We start from the raw sequence: 26,041 nt of genomic DNA, 5'->3' as shown, positions 1-26,041 counted from the left end.
GAAGATTTTTCCACTCTACTGCCAGATGCAGGATGAGAGGGTTTAGGGTGAGGTCCAGCAACCTTCATCACAGGTGCTAATTGCAGGAAGCCTGACGTAGGTGGCCCCTGGACCATACTTGGCGAGCCACACCTCTCCTCCCTGGTGAGGGTGAGTGTATCACCCAGACCTCTTGCTGTGGACACTCCTTGGCTCTTTCCATGGGCTTAAAATAGGTCAGTTAACTAAGGGAGCCACTCCTATTCATCTGCCCTAAGGGAGAGAATCATTATAGTTTGGTCTCCTCTCTTCCCTGGTCTGAGGAAGAAACAGCAAGTGTCTTTATGTGTTCTTACAAGTTCAAGATCACAGACTCCCCCTGAAGATGAGGTGGTGAGGAATCAGACGACAACTTCCCAAAGGCTCCTGTCCCTCTCCACAGCCCCCCCTAGCTCTGTGGGAGACTCCATGGTCAAGCTTGGCAAATGAGTAGCTGTGTCTTGGTGAGGTCCACACCCACCTCAAACTCTCAGCTAAGGGACATGAAGGGAGTTGAGAGCCACAGATAAAATGTCCCTGGAATCTTTTAGCTTCCTCAACAGCGAGTGTCCTGATTCACTAAACCAGGACCCTTCTTTGCTATCAGAAAAAAGTGTTATTTATACTCCCCCGACCTTGTGATGATTTTGGCTTCTCTTGAAATAACCTCTTTGTATTTCTTTCTCATGGGAGTTTTCCTTGATGAGTCTACAAAGAAGGGGTTCCTCATTTGGTGTCTGGCAGACACCATGAGCAACACGTGCCTGCTCTGTTCAATGCTGCACCCCGGTGTCCACGCCCTGAGCACTTGGTGTTCCAGATCTGTTTAATGAATCAAGGACCCATCCCCCATCCAGCTGCCCAGGTATCAGACAGCTTTCAGTTTAGGGCTCTGGAACTGCTGGCTGTGTTCATAAATACCAACCACTTTCCCACCCTGATTCTACTCAGTGGGACACGGGGAGAGCACATTCCTGAGTTCTTTCTGGGAGTGTCCTGAGAGCGGTGTTAGGATATGATCTGGGGCGTCTAGAGAAGGCCAGAGTCAACACCATCTACCAAGGCACCAGTACCAGGAACCTCGTGCTTTTTTTACTATGGATCTCAGTAGCCGGCCCAAGAGTACTCTTGCCGTAGAATCCCTGGCATCTGGAGCAGAATCCCTGGTATCTGGAACTGGGGGTAGCAAGTCAGAGGAGGTATGAGGCCAGTAAGCAGAGGCTTGTCGGTCAGGCCAGGATGACACTTTAGGGCACTGCCACACTCTTCTCTTGATTTCTGAGATTTCAGTCTTGGGGTCGCACATGGGCATTGGGTAGGAAGTCGCCCTCTTGGGGGGAGGTTTCAGGAAGCAACTTCTGATGAGGGTAGGGCTGTGAGATGATGAAAGGGTAAAGCTAGGGTTCTTACCATAGAAGAGTGAACAAAGAAAGAAAAAGCACATACTTCCCTGTTTCTTTTTTTTTTTTTTTTCATTTACACTATGGAAAAACCACCATGGAGATGTCATGGAGAGCATGCACAGGCCCAGCCCTTAGGAGTGGTGTAAATGTGTTGGGGACGTTCTTGTTTGCTTCAGGTCCATCCCACATGTTGTCCACTTGGACCATGTTGCAGGCTGGCCTTGGATTTCTCTCTCCTGCTTTTCTTCTGCTCCAGGTTGAGGGTCTGCAGCCGGTCACTGCCAGCTAGCAGGTGGTGGCCAGGGACTGGTGGATGGGTGGCTGGAAGCAGCGCACATGCTCCACTGTGGAACTGTCTGTCTCCACGGACTTCATATACTTGTTCAGGATGGCAAACACCTCATTGTTCAAGATTTGGTACTTCCTGATCCTGTCTGCCATCTTCTTCAGGGGCTGTAGAGGGGACAGACACATGCAGGTTAGGGCAGAAGGAGGGAGCAGAGAAATAAAGCACTAGCAATGGAAGAATTCAGTGAGGTTGGAGTTCAGGGTCTTGAACCATATAGACCAATCGAATAGAGAGTCTAGAAATAACCCTTCCATATATAGGTCAAGTGATTTTCAACAGTGGTACCAAGGCCATTTAATAGAGAAAGGACAGTATTTTCAACAAATGGAGTATCAAAGAATAAAGTTGAATCCTTAAACCATATTTTAAGAAATTATCTCAAAATGGATTAAAGCCTTAACCATAAGAGCTAAATAATGAAAAATTCCTAGAAGAAAACACAGAGGAAAAGACTCATGACATTTAATTTGGCAGTAATTTCTTGGATATGACACTGAAACACAGGTAATAAAAGAAAAAAATACTGGATTACATAAAAATTTGTCTGCATCAAAGGACACATGAGCAGAGAAAGGCAACTCATGGGATGAAAAAATATTTGCACATCACAGATCTGATCTGGGATTAATATCCATAATATATAAAGAACTCTGCAATTCAACATTAAAAGTAACTATATTAAACAGCAAGAAAAAAAAATGAATAGACATTTCTCCAAAGAAGATAAGCAAATAGCCAATAAACACATAAAAAGATGTGAAACTACAATGAAATATCACTTCATGCCCATTAGTACGGCTATAACCCCAAAACAAAAAAAAAAACCCAGAAAATCACACACTCTGGGAAGGATGTGGAGAAAAAGGAGACCGTAGGGCATTGCTGCTAGGGATGTTGCAACCATAATGGAAAATAGTATCACAGTTCCTCAAAAATTAAAGCGAGAAGACCACACAACCTGGCAAAAAATACCACGTCTATGTATTTACCCCGAAGAAATGGGAGTGGAGACTTGCACAGATATTTGTACTCTCATGATCGTAGCAGCATTATTTACAACAGCCGAAAAAGGTTGAAGCAACTCAAGAAGGATGAATGGATAAGCACAAGGTGGGGAAGAGTCATGGTGAAACTTGAACACGTTATTCTAAGGGCAATACACCTGTCACCAAAGCACAAATATGCAGGCTTCCGCCTTTGTGAGGTAGCCAGAGTAGAGAATGGGCCGTCATGTTGAAGGGACACAGAGTTTCCTCTGGGGGAGATGAGAAACTCCTGACCATGGATGGTATGATGGTTGCATAACTGTGAGTGTACCTAATGTAATACCACATACTCACAAATGGGTAAATGGCCAATTCTGTTCTGTAGATTCTCCCACATGAACAAAGACCCTTCATGAGGTGGTTCCTGCCTCTCTCCCCTCTTGGCTTGTCCCTGAGACCCATCCATGGTTTCACCCACACATCTTTTCACCTCTGTGCCTTTGCTCTAGCTGCTGTCTTGCACCCTGGTTACTTGCTGCTGGTCATTATGGACTTAGGCCAAGCATCTCTCCACAGAAGCCTTCTCCACTCCCCTGCTCCAGGCACCCTCAGCCTGGTTTAGATGTCCCTTTATGATGTCCCACAGCAGGCTTCTCACCCCATCTCTGAGCCTGCACACAGCAGTCACCTCTGCAGCCTGGTGTGGATGGCAGGTGCATTTCAGGCTGGGAGGCAGCCTTGCCTTGTGGGGTGACCTGATTCATCCCTGGGGTTGGGAGCCAGTGAGTCAGGGCCTCCTACAGAAGGTCCAGCATAGACAGTCTGCACCCCCATGAGGTGTGGGGTATGACCTCCATAAGCAGCCCCCCCATTTCTGTCCTGATGCCAGGACTGGCCCATCTCCCAGGCCACTCACCACGTTCTTGATGATTTCGTCCTTCCCGTCCTGTCTCTGGACTTTGAGCAGGTGGTAGCAGAAGTCAAACAGGTCAAAGCGCCGCTGCTGACCCAGCAGGACGATGATGGAACAGCCAGCCCAGTTCAAGCCGTCTCCGAAACACTGCCTGTGAACAGAGAGGGGGCAGCAGGTGAGAGCGGGAGAAGATGGGGCAGAGTGCCCTTGGCCTGGGCCAGAGGTCTGCTAGTGACAGGCCCAGTCCTAGGCCCCTTGTCTTAATCTAATGGGGTATAGGGCTGTTGTGAGTATGGGCTCTGGGCCTGTGGTTTTATGAAGAGACCTTCCAGTCACAGAGATTTTAGTCTCTCACCCCGTTAATGACAGGAGAACAGCTTTGGAGGCCCAACAAGGTTGCAAGGAAAATTCAACCAGCCCTTGAGACTGACAGAGGTCACAGCTTAAGGAGACTCTGTCTTGGCTTGTAAACGGGCCAGAGGAACAATCTGGAACTTTAGGGCCATTTCAAACCAGGCTATAGTGAACTTCGAGGGCAGGGACTGGGTGCCATGGGTGAAAGCGCAGTAGTGGTGCATGTGTGTGTGGTGTCTGAGAGTCCTCTTGGGTCTGGAAAAGTCAGCCTGCAGGCCTCAGCTCCCATCAGCAATCTGGCAAATTAGGAGGCTGTGGAGTCACCTCTGCTGTCTTTCTTGTCCTCCAGCAGCAGCCCCCACCTACACCAGACAGTTCCTACTCCCCACAGCTGCGATAACTCTGAAAATAGCCTGCCTACTCCAGTCCCAATCCCCGGAGAGCCTGCTTGCTCCCCTCTTGTACTTTTCCCTTAAGGTTCTAGACTCCTTAGGGGCAGGCCTGGTCTGCCTTCTTCACCCCTTGGGTTCTAGATATGTCACTGGTTTTGTGAAGAAAGAACCAGGCTCTACTTCTGTCTTTCCTGAGGTCAGGATGGAGGCTCAGGAGCCATAATGTTAGGCCCTGACCACTGCGAGGAAAGCTTTCCCCTGTTCCTGAACCCTGGAGTGTGTTGGGGTTCAGGTGTGCAGTGAGGGTCTTGATGCTGAGCCTTCCAGGTTTCCTCCCACCCCTTCCCTCAGTCTGGCCTCCAGTCTCGGTAGACTAAGCCTGAGGGCTTGAAGCCCCTTGTGTAGACTCATCTCTGCCTCCCCCGGTTCTTGGCCTTTTGGAATGTCCTTTTCCCTGTCTAAGGGCCAAGTGCTATGCAAGTCCAAGGTTCAGTTCTAGTCTGTGAATTGAATTTGACAAGCCCTTGTCTCTCCTCTCAGGCACCTGTCACCTTCCTGCCCTGGCTGCCAGCATCCTCATTCCATGGACCTCATCTCTCCCCTGAAGGCCAGGGCCCATCTACTGCTGCTCTGCATCACTGTCTGTCTAGCACCCAGTGTGGTGACCAACAGGGCACACCTGGGAGACACCAGGTCTGGGTTTTCTACTGCAGGGAGGCAAATATAGGAGCAAAGCAAATATGGCACTAAAGCAAGTCACAAGAATGCTGGGTTTCTCAGCACCTATAAAAGTTATGTATATACTACAGTGTCATCCATTAAACATGCAAGAACACTATGTATCTACCTTGATTAAAAAAACATTGGCTAGACAATGCTAACCAGTGTCTGAGCCTTCAATAAGTTGTGATCTCTCAACAGGTGGCGGGTCACGAAAACAACCATTGTCTGCGAAGCGTGTGGTATGTGTTCTGGCCATATGAGCTCAACAAACACTTGCTGGACAGCCCACTTGGCCCCTCCTCCTGGCTAAGCTCTGGGGACCCTGGGACTTTCAGTGGGAGACAAGCAGGTCAGGGTGACTCTGCCTTCCCAGGAGAGGGACTCACTCAGCTGTGAACTCATTGGTGCCCACGGGGATGCAATAGACGAACTGCATAGCGCTCCAGAGCCGGTGGAACTCCACACACTCGTCCACATGCATGACGCCATTGGTGGGCGGTGGCCCCCGCCAGATGGGGTCCTGCAGGTAGCTCCGAATGCGGGTCAGGATGACCTCGAACATGGACAGCCCGCAGCACAGCCGCTCCTTGGTCAGCAGGTCGCCCTCCCGGGCGATGGCGATTTGCTGGGAAGGGAAATACATGAACCTTCACTGAGCATCTCGGACCAGCAGTCCTCTGGCTGGACAGCCCCCAGCCCCAGGGCACCCGCGTGATACACCTGAGTGCCACAGTGGGGAGTCTGTGGCAGGTCTGACTTGTGGTCAGTAAAATCTAGGAGCCACTGATACAGGAAGAATTTTACAAATGTCCACCCACTCCTATAAGGGTGTGAGAGGGAGCCACTAAAAGACTGAGATAGTAGCACGGCTACTGGTCTTTCTGCGATGGCAAGACCATTGCAACCACCAGCTCATACTCAGTGTGTGACACACGAGTGCGTGCTTGCTGTTCCAAGCATTTGAGAAGTACTGGTGCCACCTATTTCTCCTGGCAACCCTGTGAATTAGGTGCATATTAATCCCCACTTTACAAATGAGGAAACCGAGTGTCAGAGAGGTAGCTGGTGAGTTAGCAAAGCAGGGATTTGACTCCTGGTGGTGTGGATCTATGTCAAATTGCAGGTTGAAGAGAAGGGCTATGCTGCAGTCCTGCTAAAAACCATCAACAACACACAGGCAAACAAAACTCTGTGTGTGTGTGTGTGTGTGTGTGTGTGTGTGTGTAGAACATTGTAGGATGAACATCAGTTGTGGGTGGGAGTGGATGGGCTTGGAGAAGTGGGTGGAATCTCTGCTTTTCACTTTGCATACTTCTGCATACTTGGATGTGTTACAAAGAGCATATGTTACTCTTTTAAAACTTGCCACTGATTTTATAGAACTATTTCCTGCAGTTAGAAGTCTTCTAGCCATTGTAAATGGTCTCTATTAATAATTTAAACTGGCTTCCCATCTGTGTCCTGGATGCAGCAGCGCCAATTATAAGCTAGACAAGCACATCAAAATATATCAGAGCCTGCATTATAAATACAAATACCTATTGTAGAGGTCCTAAGAGCCATCTGCAAAGCCAGACAGATATGAAAATCTGAGTTCAGAGTCAAGTCTCCAAATCTAGGGACAGACCTAAGAGGAGCTGATTTCTGAGACCAAGTGGCCCACAGGGAACCTCTGGTATCAGTTCCCTGAGATAAGGGCTCTGCAGAAAGCTCATTTTACAGGGGTAGGGAGAAGCTGGCCTCACTTCCCTTTGTCAGTCTTCTCTCTGGAGCCCCCAGAAAGAGGGCAGTTTCTAAATGAGTCCATAGAGGGAAATATATCAGCAAACACTAACGCTGAGGCCTGTTAGGAAAGTGGGCCATGAGTGTGGTTGTCATGACAACTATAAACTAAAAGAAATCTAGGGAACAAAAACATGAATTGGGGAAGAAGCATTTGACAAATATGTATTTCAAACAGGGAAGAGACGGGGGCTGAATCCCAGTGACTCATAGTTCAGTGGGCAAAGAGAGGACAGCTCCGGGGCAGAGAAGAGGCCACTCAGGTTGGCAGTTAACAAGAAATAGCTCTTTCTGAAAAATCAGGCCCAGTGTGTGCCTCTGGCCTCACTTAATGTCCTTTATGTTGATATGGTAATGGCCCTGACTGATGGAAAGGTGGGGGCAGTTGAACTAGAGCAGTGTAAGTTGTTAATTAGAAAGCAATGACTTGTTTATAAAGACACAGACCTGTCAAAGGCAGGGACAGGTTGAAAACCTGGCTATGCAGAGGCCTGATCTAAATAGAAACTAATGGGTGGTCTCATAACATACCTCTGAAGTGGTATAAATTAGGCACTAACTTTGAGCCAATTTGCTCCAAGGTTTGGCAAGAGCCCCTGGGGTCTCTTCACCCCAAGAAACAGCCTCCCCCCTGCAGGTGGATGGATGCCAGGAATTCCCGGGGACCGGGTCCTGCCTGCTCTATAAGCTGATCTCCTGAACTTGGCCAAGAGGTTCAATACCCGACCTCTTTTGCTGCCAGCTGAACACTGTGCTTATATTATTGCAATGTAGGTACCCTCTCAATAAATACAAATGGTGATCATATGCGTTCGGCTTGAGTTGTGAGACCTTCCCACTGTGGAAGTTAGCGCTCTAGATTATCAGACCTGATAAAGCACCTGGTAGCTCTACATTGGGATTTGATCTCACCTTCAGAGAGAGGGTGCTTGGGAAAGGAAGAAGTGCAGATTATAATAAAGGACCCGTTATTTGTTCTCAAGTCACAAATATTTTTCTTCATAAATTAATGCAGACAGTAGAGATTACTTGTTACTCCCTGGTGCATTAAGTCTGAGTCAATCAGTGTCTGATGGTTGTGGGGAAGGGAGGGTGAGTGGGAACTAAAACATTAACAATGGGATTTGTAAGTCTGCTCAGATTTTGAACTTAGGTGCCCCCGACCACAGCCAACCAAAGGCCGCTTCGCTGAAATAGTACAGGCTTTGTCCCTTTCCTCAAAATAGTGTTTATCTTACAGTTCTTCCTGTGAGCTATAAAACATAGCCTCATAAAATCTGGAAAGCAATTTTTTTAAGTTATAAGAAAATAAAAATTTCCCATAAATCCATTACCCAGAGAAGCACATTCCTAAAATACTGATGTATGATTTGTGTTTGTGTTTATGATGTGTGTGTGTGCATCTATACTTCACTGGGGTTGGATTGGGTTGTCTGTATCGCTTTTTTCTTTTACAGTATCAGCCATCCAAACAAACCATTTCCTTCAATATTTTCAGTAATGTGATTTTTTTATGGCTACATAAATGGCCACTGATACACCTTCCTTTACTCCCTTCTCTACTCTTGTTGATTATCTTAAATGGTTTACGAGTTTTCATTATTACAGACAGTTCTTAGTGCTTTTTGAGCTTCTCTCTGATGATTTCTTTAGAATTAACCCTTAGAACTGTTTGGTTGAAGAGTCCAAATATTTGGTTGTCAGAAAAGTCATGACTCCTTTCTATGTTTTTGTTTTTAAGATTTATTTATTTATGCATACAAGAGCAGGGTACAGGCCAGAGATGCAGGGGGTAAGAGGATTCACCAGAGACAGAGCGGGGAACAGAACAGGCAGACTACCTGAAAGACACTTCTGAGGGAAGCAGAAGGCAAGTCAGGAGAGGTCTGCTGCACCATGTGGGTTTCTCTCTGGCCGGCTGGGGATCGAACTAGTGCTGCAGAGGCTGCAGATTGTTTCATAGTGCGTTGCTTAACCCCTTGTGCCACCAGGAAGGCCCTCTTTTCTATGTTTTTCAAGCAAAAATTTGTCATGACTTTTCCGACAACCCAATATTTCACAAGGCTTTGCTATGTAGTGGCAAACTAGCACGGAGAAAAGTTGACCTATCTGTGCAAAGCCTGTCCCCTTGATTCTCTGCTGTCATGGCAGAAAGGTCTTTGCCAACTTGAGAGATGTAAAACCATACCTTGTCCTTTCACACCCTGTTTCATTCATTGTTTGCAAGGCTGAATACTCATTCCTATGTTTGTGGGCATTTACATATTTTATGTCATGACTTTTCTTTCATGTCCTATCTTCTTTTGGTATGTCTATTATTTTCTTTTTGCTCTGAAAAAGATGGTTTGCTGAGAAAGCCCTCCACTTGCGTTATTTTATGCATTTTTTTCTCTATTACACTTAGTGTTGCTGGGAGGAAAATGCTATCTCAATCCACCTCCTTTATCCCATAGTTCATGTTTTGGGGGGATCTTTAACTTATTTGTTCATCCTAACTGTCATGAAATGCAGTTCATTTCAGGAGGCAAAACAGCTATTAAGTTCATTTCCTAATCAGCAAGACGTAGTAGACAGATGTGGAGTGTCTAACACTAAATTATGGGACAATTCAGGGGTGAAGCTGGGACAAGGACTCCCATCTTTGACTCCTCGCCAGAGTGTTCAAATCAAGTCTTTCAATTTGTCCCAGAAACAAAAGCAAACACTCTAATTCTGTTAAAACCTCCCAATTTTAAATAGCTGCAGCATTTCCCTGTCATTGACCTAGACGTGATGTGAGTCCCCCACATCCCCACTGGCATGGAAGCCAGTATTTTGTTAACTTGTCTTTGATCTATGGGAGTACTAAGTTTAGGACTATTCCTGGAGGGCTAGTCGATTTATAAAACTGACATTTCCTCTATGCTTTTGTTTGTTAAGTACTCAGCCTTTGACAACCTGAGACTTCTATCAGTTGCATGGAAATGTGCTCGCAGATGGGAAGGAATTCAGGCTGCTAAGTGGAAGCACATGCCAAGGTCTGGGTGCGAGAGGCCAGATTCTTGTAGAATGACACCACTCGTGGAGCAGACACATCTCTCTGTGCCGGCTAGGCGGGTTTCTCCCTAAAAGGCAATGAGAAGCTCTCCTCTGGTCTGTGAAGAACCCACATGCCACAGAGGGTGCAGTCAGGGTTTTCAGTGAAGGTAGGTGGCAGGGAGGGCCCCAACAAGGGCTGCTTGTCAGTGTAACACCCAGCAAATGGATTCTGCAATGCACACCAAATACCTGCCATGTTTTTGGAGAGAAGAGGCTACTTCTGCCCCCCATCCAGGATGTGAACCCTTCTTGTCTGCAGACTTGGGACCATGGGAGAGAGGACGCTGGAAGGCAAGGCCCAGAGCTGACTAAATCTGGAAACTTTTCAACAGTCAGCCTTTGGTCCACAAGGCGAATACCTCATTTTTTTTGCCACATGGCCTATCTCCTCTGGCTGACTGCTCCCCCTGGACCTCCAACCTTGCAGACCCTAAAATCAACTTGCAAGGAAGGAGACAGCACAGGTGCTTCACTGCTCTTTTCCCCTCATTTTCTCCTCTTTTCCTGATGCCCCCTGTAGAGTCTCTGAGATTTCTGAAGGTGGGGGTCCTGTCTTATCCAGCTCCATTTTCACTGCTTTGTAAAAATTAGCAAGAATCATAGAATGAACACATGAGCTGATTCACCTCTGAAAATCTGAGAACATGACAGAGAAAATGGAGGCCTTTGTCCCTGCCCCCCACCCATGCCTTGCTCATCTCTCTTCAGATGTTGCCACCAGTATGAAGCAGGTCTGTGTTTGTTTCTAGGAAAACTTTCACTTCTACAGTTGCTTTTCTGTTTTTCAATGGTATCATTCTATAGGATGCAACTTGGCTTCCTCCACTTAGCTTTGTATTTAAGGTCTGACCATACGATGCATCTAGATTAAATTCTTCCTTTTCATTATTTTGTGGTAATTATTCAGCATTGAGCTGCTACACCACAGTTTATTTAGTTCTGCTGCTTTATATTTGGGTTGCTTCCTGTTTTTCACTTTACCAAACAACGCTACAATAAACATCTTGAGTTCTTGTATGCATTTTTCCTAGGAAGAAAGTCCAGGAGTGAACAGCTGGTTCGCAGGGTGGAAGTTTTAATTCTAAGAAAACTAAGCATATGTTTGCTACTTAATAGACATGTGTCTGACCATCTTCTTTCCTGGCAGGATGGATGATCCAGAGTGGAGAAGAAATAAATGGGGCCTACGAGTCAGCAATCTATTTCAAGACCTGACCTGGCCACTAACAGCCTGTGTGAGGTTAGCCACTCTCTACTTTCTCTGAGCCCCAATTTCCCCAACTTTAAAAGGGCCAAATGCTCTCCCTCTGAAATTCCTTTTGGTTCTCAACTTCCTTATACCTGGGGTGTCCCGAGCCGCTCGATCAGAGGAACCAGGTGAAGCGGGGCGTACTTGGCTTCCAGACGTTTCATCCGTACTTCCAGGCGCTCCCCCTCTGTAACAGGAGCAGCAAGACAGAAAATGAGGTTTGGGCATGTGGTGGGGGTCAGAGCATAGATCAGAGAAGGAAAGCTTGGGGGCAGGTGGAAGAGCATGTAGACCTGTTCTGCAAAGTGTGATCAGAACCCATCACAAAGGAAAATGTTCAATGATCTCTGTCCCACAATGGAATCATCACTCCATGGGGTAGTGAGTTCCCTATCACTTGAAGGATTTAAATCAAGGCTAGCTAACAACATACTAGGAATGGTCTAGAAGGATCAAAGCACAAGGCTCAGAGCGTGATTTCCAATTTTGCAATTCTGTGACCAAATCTTTCCCCCTCTCCCCTTCTGACTGCAGATCTGAGTTTGTTGGGATTAAGTGAATGTGAGGTCAAAATGCAAGTTAGCCATTAGCTGTTGTGGGTGGCTTCTTACCTTTGATATAAACTCTAGGTAGGATGTTTTGGAAGGGCGCAGCATGTAGCAAATCACAGACTTCCTCCTGAGACTATAAACAGAGGTGGAGGGAGAGAAGGAGAAAACAATTTTCATGTTAAACCAGGAAGAATTTTCATTCCTAAAACTTGAGCCCTGGAGTCATCCAGACTTGGGTTCAAATTCTAGCTCTTCTATGTACTAGCTGTGGTATCTTGGGCAAGTTACTTAACCTTCTTTGCCTATTTATTTAACTACAAACTAAGAATGAGAGTAGAACCTGTTTTAACGGGCTGTTGTAAGGACTGGGTGAGAGAATGCACAGCCTCATAGCGTAGTCCCTGGCACTTTGGTAATATGTAATACATTTTTTTCATTAAAATTTTACAAGGGATTTGTGAGGAATTCAAATGCATGACAGAGGGACCAAGCAAAGATGGTGGGCCCCAGACTACATTTAGCTGGTTGTGAGGCCTATAGGTTCAAAGGAGTGGCTGGACTAATCTCTAATACATTAAATCCAGATGATTCTGGGTAAGGCCTGTGTCTGATGTTTTTCTGTACACTAGACACCAAGTAGTGAGGAAAAAAAGGATGAGAATCTATGACAGGTAAGTTCTGATGATAACTTGTTAAATATAAAAGTAAGCTTAAAAGCAAGCATGTACTGGGAGGGAAAAGTATGGGGGAGGACAGGTTGGGAAGATATGGTCTAATGTACTGAAATTAGTTCATGACCTCTGGATTTCAGAACGGAGAGAAGCCATCCTTTATTGGAAGTTGGTTCCTCTTCTTTAAACCATGAGTGTTCATGGTCACCATGCACATTAATTTGGTATTAGCTGTCTTAGCCAGATCAATTAGACAACAATAAGAAATAAAAGGACTCTTTATTGGAAAATAGGAAGCAAAACTGTCACTATTTGTGGATGACATGATAATATATACATTGAAAACCCTAAAGACCTCAATAAAAATGATTAGAAATAATAAGTACAGTGATGTGGAAATCTATATAACCAACGACGAGAAATCTTGTATTCCTATATACAAAAAAAAATGAGCTAGAATAAAAGGAATCAAGCGAGTAATCCTTCTCACAATTGTATCAAAAATGATTAACTACCTAGGAATAAATTGAACAAAGGAGGTGAAAGACCTATACCTATAAAAACTACAAGATATCGTTAAAGGAAATAAAAGAAAACACAAAGAAATGAAAAGATATTTTGTGCTCATGGATGGGGAGAATTAATTTTGTTAAAATGGCCATCTTACCCACAGCAATATAAAGATACAAAGCAATCCCTATTAAAATTTATAAAGAAATAGAACATACAAAACTAAAACTTATATGGAATCAATAAATTCCCCAAATAGCTAAATCAATCTTGAGGGGGAAAAAGAAGAAAAATTGAGGCCTCTCATTAATTAACTTCAAAGTATACTACAAAGCATCAGTAATTAAAAGGTATAGTATTAGAATAAAAATACAAATCACAGTACTAGAATAAAAAGATCAATACTGGAATAAAAGGATCAATGGAATAGATGAAGAATCCAGAAATAAACCTGCATATATGTCAAGAGTTAATCTGCAAAAATGGTGCCACAGCCATACAGTGAAGAAAGGGAAATCTCTTCAACAAATGGTGCTGGGAAAAGTGGACAGCCATATGCAAAAGAATGAAGCTGGATCTCTCCTTAAATAAATTCAAAATGGATTAAAGATTTGGACACAAGACCCAAAGCCATTAAATAGATAGAAGAAAACACAGGTTATACATTCTATGACATTAGTCTTTTTTTTTAACTTTTAAAATTATTTATGATATATATATAAAACACATCACAGTTCATTTTTGTACAATGTTTGATTTCTCCTCTCAGGTGTAATCCTATAAAATTCCCACTACCAAGTCACCTATGAACCATCACCTTAGTCTCTTTTGCTCTTCCTGTCCCTGTTTTAATCCCTCCCCCTCCCCTGCTGATTTATAGTTGCCTGCTGGTCAATGACATCAGTCTTATGCTAAGATTTGTCCTCAGTGTCAAGGGAAACAAAAGTATAAATAAACAAATGGGACTATATCAAATTAAAAAGTTTTTGTACAGCAAAAGGAAATAACAGAATGAAAATACAGCCTACTCAATGGGAGAAGATATTTATGCATCATACATCTTACAAGGAGTTGATGTTCAAGGCATATAAAGAACTCATACAACTAACCACAGAAACAAAAAATGGGCAGATATGAATAGACATTTCTCCAAAGAAGACTTACAGATAGCTAACAGGCACATAAAAAATGTTCATTATCACTTATTCCTAGAGAAATGCAAATCAAAACCACATGAGCTATCATCTCATACCTATGAAAATAGCATACATCAAAGACTAGTAACAAGTGTTGGCAAGGGTATGGAGAAAAAGGAACCCTTACACACTGTTGGTGGAAATGTAGATTAGTGCAACCAATTTGGAAAACAGTATGAAATTTCCTCAAAAAAAAAAAAAATAGAACTATATAGTATGATCCAGCTTCTGGGTGTGTCTCCAAAGAATATGAAATCATTAACTCAAAAAGATATATGGACCCCTGTGTTTATTAAAGCATTACTTAGAGTAGCCAAGATGTGGAAAAACCTAAGTGCCATTGACAGATGAGTAAGTAAAGAAGATATGGTATATATGTGCTATTGGACACTACTCAACCATAAAAAATGAAATCTTGACATTTATAATAAAATGAAAGGAACTCAAGAGAAATATGCTAAGTCAGAAAGACAAAGATAAATATCAGATGACCTCACCTCTATGTGGAATATAAGGAAACAAAACCAATGACTAGATAAAACAAAATAATAATAAACCAGTGGACTCCAACAATACAACTGAAGTTACCAGTGGGGAAGAGGTAGGGGTGGGACCAAGGGTAGAGGGGGTCTAAAGGATGGTGGTGGTTTTCTCTTTTATTATTAAAAAAAATGTGGGTATTTAAAGTAGTTAAGATTCAGGTTTCATTCTACTCTGATACTCTTGGATCCTAAGCACCTGAGAAAATTTTGATTGTGGGCTTTTATTATACAGGCTGGGTGGAACATGGCCATTCTGGAAATCTCTAGGGCTGGTTGTACAAGAGGGAATCTCTACCACCTCTACCTCTATCATGCCTAAGACATGATAGCTTCTTAATACTTAGTTATTAAATGAATGTTTCCCCTAAATGAATAAATAGATTCTTTATCCATGCAACAACCTCCAAGTAGAAAGATGCTATTCCATTCACCCAACAACTATGCATTGTACACCATGTACTGGTCGAGGCTTTGCAGATAGGATGTGGAACAAGTTAGACTAGATAATTTACCCTTGTGAAATTCACAACCTAGTTGACAGACTCAGATAAAAACAAGTCAACGTATCAGAAAAATTCAGATGGTGATAGAACACAACAGCATAATACAGACTAGAAAGACTGGGCGTGGAGAAGGGGCTACATGACTGAGGGTATTAGGCATGAATTTCTGAGAGGGAGATACTTGAATGAGAATGGAAAGAGGTAAGGGAACCAGCCTTGGAGAGAAGAATGCAAGAGAGCATTCCAGTGCAAAGGTCCTGTGGTAGAGGGTCGGCACAGTGATGCAGGGAATCGGTATAGACATGCAGGACTCAGGGTATATACATGCAGGGAAGCCTTAATGATAGGGAAGGACTGGATCATGTGGGGTTGCCCTGGCATGGCATGAAGTATGGCTTTTATTTATTTTTGGATTTTATTTCAAGTGCAACGGGGAACTCCTTAATATAACAGAGGACTAGTTTATGAAACTCTGTTGTCAAGTTTTCTTATTTTTTCTTGCTTCCAAAAATCTCAGTTGCCCCTGGGAAGGTCATTACTAGGAAAGTTGCCCATTGCACAAACTGTCACCTTTCTATTTTTTTTTTTTTTTATAGAGGCATGTTCCATTTATTTATTTGTCTGCTTGTTTGTTTGTTTAGTTTATACATGCACGGGGTACAGTCAGAAGCGCGGGAGGGTGAGAGAATTCACCAGAGCCAGAGTGGGGAGCAGAGCAGGCAGAAGGACCGAAGTACACTGCTGAGGGGAGCAGCGGGCGGCAGGAGAGGTCTGCGCGCCATGTGGGACCCTCCTCCAGTGGCCGGGGAGCAGCCGGGGATCGAACCGGCACCACAGAGGCTGCGGGCAGCCTCGAAACCCAGCGCTCAACCGCTGCGCCACCGGGGAGGCCCACCTTTCTATTTTGTTAATGTGCATAAAGTTGATCGTGGAAGCCACCTGAAGGGTGAAAGCTGGGAACAGGCTCTGCTGCTTCACTCACCCCACATGATCAGCTGCTGGTAAAGGATCCTCTAGGGGAGTAGGGGAGACGGGGATGTCCTTATGCCCTCTGTAACCCCCAAGCTGCAAATTGCAGGACTAAGTTCTTTGGGGAATCCCTGCTGCCATGCTTTTGCATGTGCTCCACCTTATGATGCCATTTGTGACTGAAGGATGTGGTTTCCTAATAGATGGTGAAGTATTTGCCTGTGAGGTACCAGAGGACAACTGTGTGGCTATTTACATAATGAGGTGGCTACCTACTCTGCAGCACCTTTTCTGGAAAGTGTCTTTTCTTCATCTATTAGCTGAGGCCATTTTGACTGATGAAGGTCCCAGTTGGGAGTGCATACTCAGGCCTGTGTCAGGGATCAGAACAGAACAGCTTCCATTGTGGATGCTTACCCTCACACGCCACTCCCTCCTGTCTCATCCCTGTCTTTGTTTTCTTTTTTAAAAGATTTCTTTTTGTTTATTTATGCATATAAGAACTGGGGTGCAGGCCAGAGGTGTGGGGGATGAAAGAATTCACCAGAGACAAAACGGGGAGCAGAACAGGTGGGTCTACTGAAATACACTTCTGAGAGGAGCAGTGGGCAAGACAGGAGAGGTCTGCTGCGCCATGTGGGTAGCTCCCCGGCCGGGGATCAAACTCATGCTGCAGTGGTGGATGATTGATAGTGCTGAGACTTTAACCCCTGAGCCACCAGGGAGGCCCCTGTCTCATCTCTATCTTAAAGGACCCACACTGGCCTTCCACTCTGCTAGGAACCACAGCAGCCACAGTCTGAGAAGCCATGGGGCGGGGGGGGGGGGTTTCCTCTGAACCCCTACTCCTCATCCCCTATCTATTTCTACTCCAGACACGGCTGCTTGTTTGAATGCTGAAATGCTCCCCAGTTTCCTAGCTTAGTAAAGTCCTCTCTCTATTTTTTTTAATTTAAATTTTATTTTTATATTCCCCATACAATTACAACCTCCTTATTTTCACCCCAATCCCTCCTTTCACCTCCCCCAACCCCCCATAGAGTGTCTCTGGTTCATAGTTGTTTGTTGATTTTGATATATTCTTTATTTGAGATCTCATCTCCTGCATCACAGAGAGTTCTCTGATGACTCACTGCCCCCGCCGGGCAGGTTCCTTCCTTAATCTTCTCAAGGAACCAAGTTCTTTTTTTTTTTTTTAAGATTTATTTATTTGTTTGTTTATTTATTTATTTATATAAGCACTGGGTACAGTCAGAAGCACGGGAGGGTGAGAGAATTCACCAGAGCCAGAGCGGAGAGCAGAACAGGCAGAAGGATGGAAGTACACTGCTGAGGGGAGCAGTGGGCGGCAGGAGAGGTCTGCACGTCATGTGGGACCCTCCTCCGGTGGCCGGGGAGCAGCCGGGGATCGAACCCGCGCTGCAGAGGCTGTGGACAGCTTCACGGCGCTGTGTTCCAACTGCCTGTGCCACCAGGGAGGCCTGACATCTAATATTCTTTAGGCTTCAGATGTACAGCCTTATAAATTCACCTATGTGTGGACTACATTATCTTCACCACAAAAGTCTGGTTCCCATCTATCACCATACAGTTGACCCCTTTTACCCCCCTCCATCCTCTTCCCCTTCTGGTAACTGTAGCTGGATGATCCCCAACCTGTAGCTTACACTTTTTGTTAGAAAAATAGAACTAAGCAGGATGAAATTCTAACCACCCTTTGTTCCCTCTCCCTCTGCCCCTCCTTGATTAATCTCCAACTGTATTCCCAGGAATTTGGGGAACTGATTGTGTTACATCTCTAACAAGAATTCTCTGTGCCCCTTGGTGGCTGGCAGCAGCATCAAGAGCAAACATTTCTGGTTGTTGTGGGATGAGGATCCCAAAAAACATTCCCTGCTGAGAAATATAAACACCGAGACTTAGAATACCTGGCCTGTCTGGCACTTCCTCAGACCTGGAGATGTGGAGCCCCCACTCCTGTCACCTCCCACACCTCCTCACATTCCTCACCTCCCTTAGATAATTGCTGTGCTCCTGCTGTTCAGGGATCCAGCTTTTAGGGTGCTAGCCCTACCTTGGTGGCTACCTCGAAAAATTCCTTTGTAGAAAGTTCTCATGGCTCAGAGTCTGGTATTCTGGGAGGCAGGCAGGAGACCAGGTTTGGCTGCTGATGTAGCTGTGATTCTGTTCCTATGTCTAAGGGTACAATGTCCATTTTGACCGTATCCTACTCCCAGTGTGAGCACAGAGTCTGGGAGGCAGTAAATGCTCAATAAAATATGTGGGATAAAATCTGAATGTCCTTGGCATGTGAGGCAGTCAGCACTTAGGGTGGAATCTCCCCTATTTGGGTTTTCTGATCTAGATGTTTCCCTTATAACTAAAGGGACTATTTTCTCTTTGGTGACACCTAGTGCCTTGTAGAAAAAATGGGAAGAATTTTAAACAAATGTTCCTTGTAGGCGGATTTTTAGGTGTTTTTTTTAATGATCATCCCCTTTTCCCTTCCTCTTTACTTTTCCTACTTCTACATGTTTACTCAATTTTCTACGTTGAACACATTACTTCAAAAAATTGATCAAAAAATTCTGAAAGTAACTAATTCTCAACTTAAAAATAAGGAGCTTTGGGGGTCTTGATGCTGGATCAGAGGGGAAGAAATGAAATCCTACCCTTGATCCAGCAAGAACAATAATGTACATGGTATTTGCTTTTTGTTTTTTTGGCTACACTTAAGGACAAATCACAGATGCAGAACAAATACAAATATTGCAAATAATACAGCTGTGACCATATGAAAATAAAAGTAGCCGAAGGGGGCAAAAGGGGGCATGTCAGGAGTAGAAGTCAGGAGTGTTAATTTCCTCTTTCATGGAAAAGAGCCAAGAGACTCATAATGTTACCAATAGAGGTGGAAGTAATTATCTTGGATTCCAAGGGAAAACAGTAAAAGTACTAAGTAATATAATCAAATGGTGAGGGGAGAGAAAGGAGAGAGGTAAATAAGCTAAAATCTCCTCTTTCCAACTAGGGAGTCAATGAGTATTGTCTAAAGTTGCTAATTAAGTAACAGAGGTGAGTCTCATGTTATTAAGTGTGTTGAGATAACAACTAGGAGTTATTATCTAACTGGGGTGCAGGCAGGGAGAGGTACAGCCCAAGTAGGATGACATTATTCCTTATAAACTCATCTGTATTATTTGATTTGTTTTCATGTGCAATTAAGAGTGATATAAATGCAACAAAATGAGGAGGTTGGATTAATGGTCCCTAAGGATCCATCTCTAAAATTGCAAGTCTGTGACATAATCGTTAGCTCTTCAGAGGCAAGGACTGCTTGCTTGCTGAGCAGTAGGTATGTGACCGGTGCTTTGTACTCCTTGTCTGCTTTGGGTTTCAGAACATTCTGTAAGGGAAATTTATGGTCCCCCTCCTACAGGACAGGGCATGAAGGTTCTGGAGAGGTGAAGCTTCCTAAGCAGGTTAACCCCGAGGTAAGGAGCAGAAGGGCCGACATTTACATGTGGACCACCTCACTTCCACACCAGTTGCTTTTTCAAAGCAGCCCATGCAGCCACAGCCTTGGAAAGCTTGAAACATTCCCCCCACCTCATTACACAGATGCTTTATGAAAACACATAACATTATCAAAAATAGAAACAGGAGAAAATGACTTAGAATCTCACCACCTGTGAAACTTTTTAGCTTTTCTCATAGCTGATAAGCTCACATCAGCTGTTGCTTTCTTTAGGTCATAGCTACTAACATTCTTTTTTTTTTTTTTTAAGATTTATTTTTATTTATTTATACAAGCACTGGGTACAGTCAGAAGCGCGGGAGGGTGAGAGAATTCACCAGAGCCAGAGCCGGGGAGCAGAGCAGGCAGAAGGACCGAAGTACACTGCTGAGGGGAGCAGCGGGCGGCAGGAGAGGTCTGCGCGCCATGTGGGACCCTCCTCCGGTCGCCGGGGAGCAGCAGGGGATTGAACCGGCGCTGCAGAGGCTGTGGGCAGCTTCGCAACCCAGCGCTCAACCGCTGCGCCCCCGGGGAGGCCCACTACTAACATTCTTTAAACTTAAAAAATTGGCAGATGCAGTTTAAAGAGTGAAAAGAGCCTAGAACCATTTCTAGCAGAAGAAACAGAAAATTACTGAAAGCTTTGTTTCCCCAGTAACCTCTATCCTGAATTTATGTAAGTAATTTCTTTGCAAGCAATTAATTTTTGAAGATCCATTGGTGTGAATCAAATGTACACAACCAGACCACTCATGAGGTCAATATATCCCTATAAAGTCCTCTTTCCCAAACCAAAGTTCTCTACTTTGCTAACCATCCCTCAAAGCTCCGATCACATCTACCCTTCTATGAGTCCCTAAGCCCCTCCAGTCTATAGTGTTTTTCTTTTTAAAGATTTATTTTTATTTATTTATGCATACAAGAACTGGGGTATAGGCCAGAGGTACAGGCAGTGAGAGGATTCAGTAGAGATAGAGTGGGGAGCAGAACAGGCGGATCTACTGAAATACACTGCTGAGGGGAGCAGTGGGTGATAATACAGCTGCAGGAGAGGTCTGCTGTGCCATGTGGGTCAGGTCCCTGGCCCAGGATTGAACTCAGGCTGCAGTGGCTGTGGGTACCTTGATAGCGCTGAGACTTTGGCCACTGCATCACCAGGGAGGCCCCATGTTTTTCTTTTTAAAAAACTGAGACAAGCCCCCATTCATTCAGGACCCCACTGCTGTCCGTGGGTTGAGTTGCCTTATCTGCCAGCGTGTGTTCCTGATATCTGCGTCTCTTGGGGGATCGACCCATGTTTCCTATCCCTTGCCAATGCAGACTGAGAGAGAGCATGCTCGGAGGGACCAGCTCTCCACAGGACTGCATTTTATCTGTTATGAGAGGCCAACGAGAGGGATACAGATCATGGATTTAATATCATCTAGAGATCAAACAGGCAGGACTCAAATTCTGAACAATTTCATTCTGCCTAGCATAGAGCCTAAGGAGAAATTTATTTATTCATTCATTGTTCATTTATTCAACAGACATTAAGAGTCTAATACACATAGGTCCTGTGAGGAACTTGAGACAGCAGAGTAAGTGAGGTGTGCCTGATGCACGGTCCTTGACAAGAGGATGAGGAAACAAGGAAATGGGCAATTCTCGAAAGTGCTGTATTTGGGAAATGCATGGGGATATGGGAATACTCAAGGGCAACTGACCCAGACTTCCAGGCAGGAGGATAGGGAAGGCATTCTGGAGAAGGAAATGTTGAGGCCTGCACCAGGGGTTGAACAGGTGAGGGAGAACAGCACCTACAAAGGTCCAAAAGCAAAAGGGACTATGGTGGGTAAGAGGCTGACAGCTTTTAGCACTGGGGGTGTTTCTCAGTGCTGGGGGTGGTGATAGGAGATGAGGTCTGAGGGGTGCACAGGAGGCAGTTCAAGGATTTTTCTTGTAAGCCTCATTCAGATGTTAGGAGACTATCCTGATTGAGAAGCAGTGGTTGTTTTGGGGGAGGAGTCTGACACCCTGTTCTCCACTCAGCAAGATTGACTACTAATGGCTCAGGCTCAGCAGGATTGATTATCAATGTCTGAGCTCAACAGCACTGATTATTAATGTCTGCCTTGAGCTACAGTAGGGGCAGTGGCATCCAAGCTATACATTTGTTATCCTTGATTTCCAAGAAACATTGTTGATAACAAAAATATTTTATCTATTTTACAAGTATTACTGAACTTGACATTTGTCATTTGCTCCTGGAAATGCACTCAATACTTCATTCAGCCTCTAGGCAAAGGCTAGTTTTTTGAAAAATAGTAGTTTAGCAGATATGGTTACCCCATCCCACCCCCAGCTTTATTTAGATGTAATTGACATAACATTGTGTAAATTTAAGGTAGATGGTATGATGATATGATATGATGATACATGTATATTTTAAATTTGCTCTTTTGGTTTCTTTCTTTTAGTTGCCTAAGTATTTATGTCCATTTTTACAAAAAAAAAATTGAAAATGCAAATTAAATGATTTTAAAAAATGAAAAAAATGTTATCCCAACACCCAGGGATCACCACCCATAACTTCTGGAGGTTTCTCTTGCTGTGTTCTTCCATGCCTATAGCATTGAAGCCTATATTTTAAAATAAGAATGGGAGACAAGATACTTTTTCTACTATAATCTATTTTTATCACTTAGCATATATTATCTGCATCTTACCATCTTCAGTCAGGGTTTTTCTATTTTAAGTTTCTAGTTTTTCTCTGATGTGTTTTTGCTTTTGGCCCTGAAGGAGTATTTTGGTTTCCCCCACTCTTTCCTGGGTGACCACCCTACTCCTCACAATTTTTCCATAAATGAAACCTACCGAAGTACAGGCTCTCGCTGCTTGATCTTTTTCCCAACTCTTCTCAGCAGCCTTTGCATTTTGATGGATCAGATGGCAGTTCTGATTTATAATGAAGAGCCTTTCGCTGCCACAAGGAAAAGCCAGTTCTGCCATTTTTATCCCAATGATTCCTTGGGCAACCCCCTTCTTAGCACCAGAATGGGAAGAGTAGTAAGAATAACCTACAAAGAAGCTGGGTTTGAGATAATTTCTCTTAAGCTGAACATGAGGCAGGAGTTGGGGGAAGAGGCAGGATGGCCTTATTCGAAAGTCCCTGTAGTAGGAGCAAAGTCTCCCGCCACAGCACAGGGGGGAGGCAGCCAGCTGTGGTGCTGTGGGTGGTCTCCATGGGCTGTTCCCAAGTCCTAAGGGGCCTCTTTCTAAGTTGGACTGGCCAGCCTTCCCAGCTTCACCCGCCCTCCATGAGCCTGAACTGATATTTCCTGCTGCTAAATCAACTAGATGGGCAACATGAGCAACATGGCCCAGTTCAGCATAGCAGATGCCTCTATAAATTTTTTAAATGAGGTCACAAGTAGCTCCAGGGTATATGTTAGCAAGAATAAATCTTGCCAACTTGAGGAAGTTGCTGAAAAAAACCAAAAACCTTCCTAATTTTTCTTCCTTCTTATATCTTGTGTCCTTGTCTGCTCATAGACCATTTTCTTCTTAACTTTTCGGGTACCTTGACCATCTTCCCCCACCCCTCAGATTTCTGTTTTGAAAAGATGAATATAAAAAAACTTCTGAAATAACACCCCTCCACCCTTGATGTAGAGGTGCACAGAATCTTTTACCATATCTGCTTTATCGCTACATGTTTTACTGAATCATTTGAAAGGAAGTGGACGAGACTGCTTTACTCGGCCTTGAATACTCTCACGCTACTCCAAAAGCCAAGTGCACTGGCCAGTGTAATCACCATATGGTGATCACCATTCAGCTTTCTTCTTGCTATCATATGCCATGTGCTCCATACTAAGATTTCCTCAGTTTTCTTAAAATTTGTGTTTATAGCTGGGTTTTTTTAGGGGGGAATTCAGTATCTGCCATCATGTTTTCAAAATTGTGAAGCAGCAGCAATTGTTTTACATAAAAGCCACCCTTTTGGGGGCATTGTGCTCTCCTGGTCCTGTGTAGAGCCCTCTCTGGGAGGAGCTGGGGAACGGCTATGCCATTCAGTCACTTTTGTACTTGCCAAGTGCACACCAATGCCCATCATTCCCCCTGCTTATGACAACCATGAACACAGCGTGTTTATAGGAAGCAGTTGTTAGCTGATTCACCAGACCTAATGCAAAATTGCTCTTTGTCAACAGGGCAAGTGAAAGTGAAGGGGTTAGGGGGGTGAGGTTGCAAAATTATTGCATCATAAGGAGCCCATGTCAAAATTCTTCAAGATGTGAGTATTTTAATTTTGCATGGCATTCAGTCTTAAATTTTTTTCCTTTTTACTGTATTTATTTGAAAACTGATGGACCTTGAGGAACTTCCACCAATTATTACAAAGCGTTAAGTTCCCAACTCATTTAGTCTACAAAGCTAACTGGGAATTTATTTCTCTTGGCTAAATGATACCTCACAGGCGCAGGGTTCATATTTAATGAATTATAAAAACAGGGCCAACATGATTCTATGCCTGTCAGATTTAGGTGGAATCTTTAGGCAGTTTCTGATTTCCTAAAGGGAATCATGAAATCAATCTCCAAACAATATTTTCTTAACATGTCACTCTGACTTTAGAGTCAGCAAAAAAGACAAACACTAGTGCTCATGTAATCACTGTGGTCTTTGTCAAGTAGGTGCAGGGAAATAAGCTGGGGAACTGGAGTTCCAGGAAACCCGGGGGGGATCCCCCTCCTGGTTTCCAGCATGGTGTGGGGAGGGGGCCGTTCAGAGCCCAGTGTTCTAAGCATTCCCTTAAATGGGTGCAGAGAGGCTGATGGGCTTCCTGTGTAATGATGTGTAAGCTCTAGGCTAAGGGCCAGTGCTGCAGACAAGAAGTTGCTTCCTGCATGCACCGTGACCCTTCTGTGCCTCCCAGCCCTCCCTTGGACTCGGGGGCAATAGCATGGTCAATTGATATATGCCCCATCTGCTCCTGCTCTAGGGTCCCTCACGTCCAGGAGCTCTCTGTAGCCCTGGCTAAGTAAATCAGTAATTTATTCTCACATGATTCTGTGTGTGCATGTGTGAATGTGCTAAAGAAATCAGTAATTTAAGCTGATCTGCTTCTGTGCCTGTGTGCAAATATGCATGTGTGAATGTGTGTGTATATTTGCGTATGTGCTTGAACATGTGCATGTGAGACTGCCTGTGGTCTCTGCCCCCCCCATTGGGCTTCACTTGCGCTGTATATTACCATGGCTTACCTCCACCCTCTCCCCCATTTGCGAAGAGGAAGAAGAATTTGCTTTTCTCGATCAGGATCATGTCTTGTCAATGGGAAAGATCCAGTCAAGAACTGGCCTAGACAGTGATTTTCCCTGCTGCCATGTGCACCCCAATGCCACCCAAGGTTCGCAATTCCTACAGGGTGGGGATTGGAGTACAGGGAAATGGTATTTCATAGATGTGAGTCGACGAAGTGATTTCCTTTTCAGTTTCCTACCAGCCTCCTGACATCATTAATGAGAAAATTTCCATTTGGAACCAACATGTCTTTATATGCCTCCCTCACATTTTCTAATCTCTGCTTTTAATGGGTGTGGGGAGGGAGCAGGGAGCAGGCCTCAGGCTCAGAGAAGCCTGTAGGCAGCAGCTGGAATTATATCGCTTTGCTTTATTTTGATTGAATTTACGATTCTGGCTGCTTTCTAATGATGACAAGAGATGATTTTTTAATGGAAGTGATATAAAACTTCCTTTGAAAACAAGCTTAAGTTAAAAAGTAAGTCAATTTACATAAAATATCGGAACCAGTGCTCTGCAGATGCAGCAACAAATGTGACAAGGACACAGAATGATTGACCTTGGAGAAGTGAGTGCAAAAGACGCCTTCTAGAACAAGGATTTTCCTTCTTGGCCATACCGAGAATCAAGTGTGGAGCTGCTAAGTGTCTGGGCCCCAATTGCACAGATTTTGTCTTCCTTGCAGAGGACTGGAGTTCAGACAGGCTATTTTAGGAGTTGCTGAGCGATGTTAATAGGCAGCCACTGCTGAGACCACACACTAACACCCAGTGCCCTCAGCCTCCAAGCCTTTCTGTCCATTAGGGTTTCCTTGGAGAAAAGTCATCAGCACAGAATAACCAGAGCTCTGGCTTTTGGGCAAATACTGGCAAGGCTCATAAAATAAGCATGCCACATTCAAGAATCGAGGTGTCTTTGGATAAAGGTGAGCAACCGCATCCTGTCTCCAGTGGAATGGGGGTCTCTACAAGGTTCTAGCTGTTAAATAGCTCTGCCTGCATCCACCCTTTAGGACTGAGCTGGTCTCTCTCCCTCATTCATTTATA

At 44.4% G+C, this 26,041-nt stretch overlaps 1 protein-coding gene across 5 annotated transcripts in view; it reads right to left on the bottom strand.

The window, feature by feature from the left end:
* Positions 1-1,219: 1,219 nt before the first annotated feature.
* CYFIP2 (cytoplasmic FMR1 interacting protein 2) overlaps positions 1,220-26,041 on the bottom strand; it is a gene marked incomplete at its 5' end in the record, with an annotated part of 93,791 nt that continues 68,969 nt past the window's right edge. For all 5 annotated transcript variants that reach the window (XM_084243650.1, XM_084243651.1, XM_084243654.1 and 2 more), the window contains 5 exons: positions 1,220-1,874; positions 3,673-3,820; positions 5,525-5,763; positions 11,340-11,434; positions 11,859-11,931. In XM_084243650.1, coding sequence (XP_084099776.1) covers positions 1,707-1,874; positions 3,673-3,820; positions 5,525-5,763; positions 11,340-11,434; positions 11,859-11,931 — 723 coding nt within the window. In that variant the 3' untranslated portion in view covers positions 1,220-1,706. The remainder of the gene's footprint in view (positions 1,875-3,672; positions 3,821-5,524; positions 5,764-11,339; positions 11,435-11,858; positions 11,932-26,041) is intronic.

The sequence above is a fragment of the Talpa europaea genome, assembly GCF_964194135.1.
Source record: "Talpa europaea genome assembly, chromosome: 9".
In the NCBI taxonomy this organism is placed as follows: domain Eukaryota; kingdom Metazoa; phylum Chordata; class Mammalia; order Eulipotyphla; family Talpidae; genus Talpa; species Talpa europaea.
The sequence above is the reverse complement of the archived record's forward strand: the minus strand, read 5'-3'. Positions and strand labels throughout refer to the sequence as shown.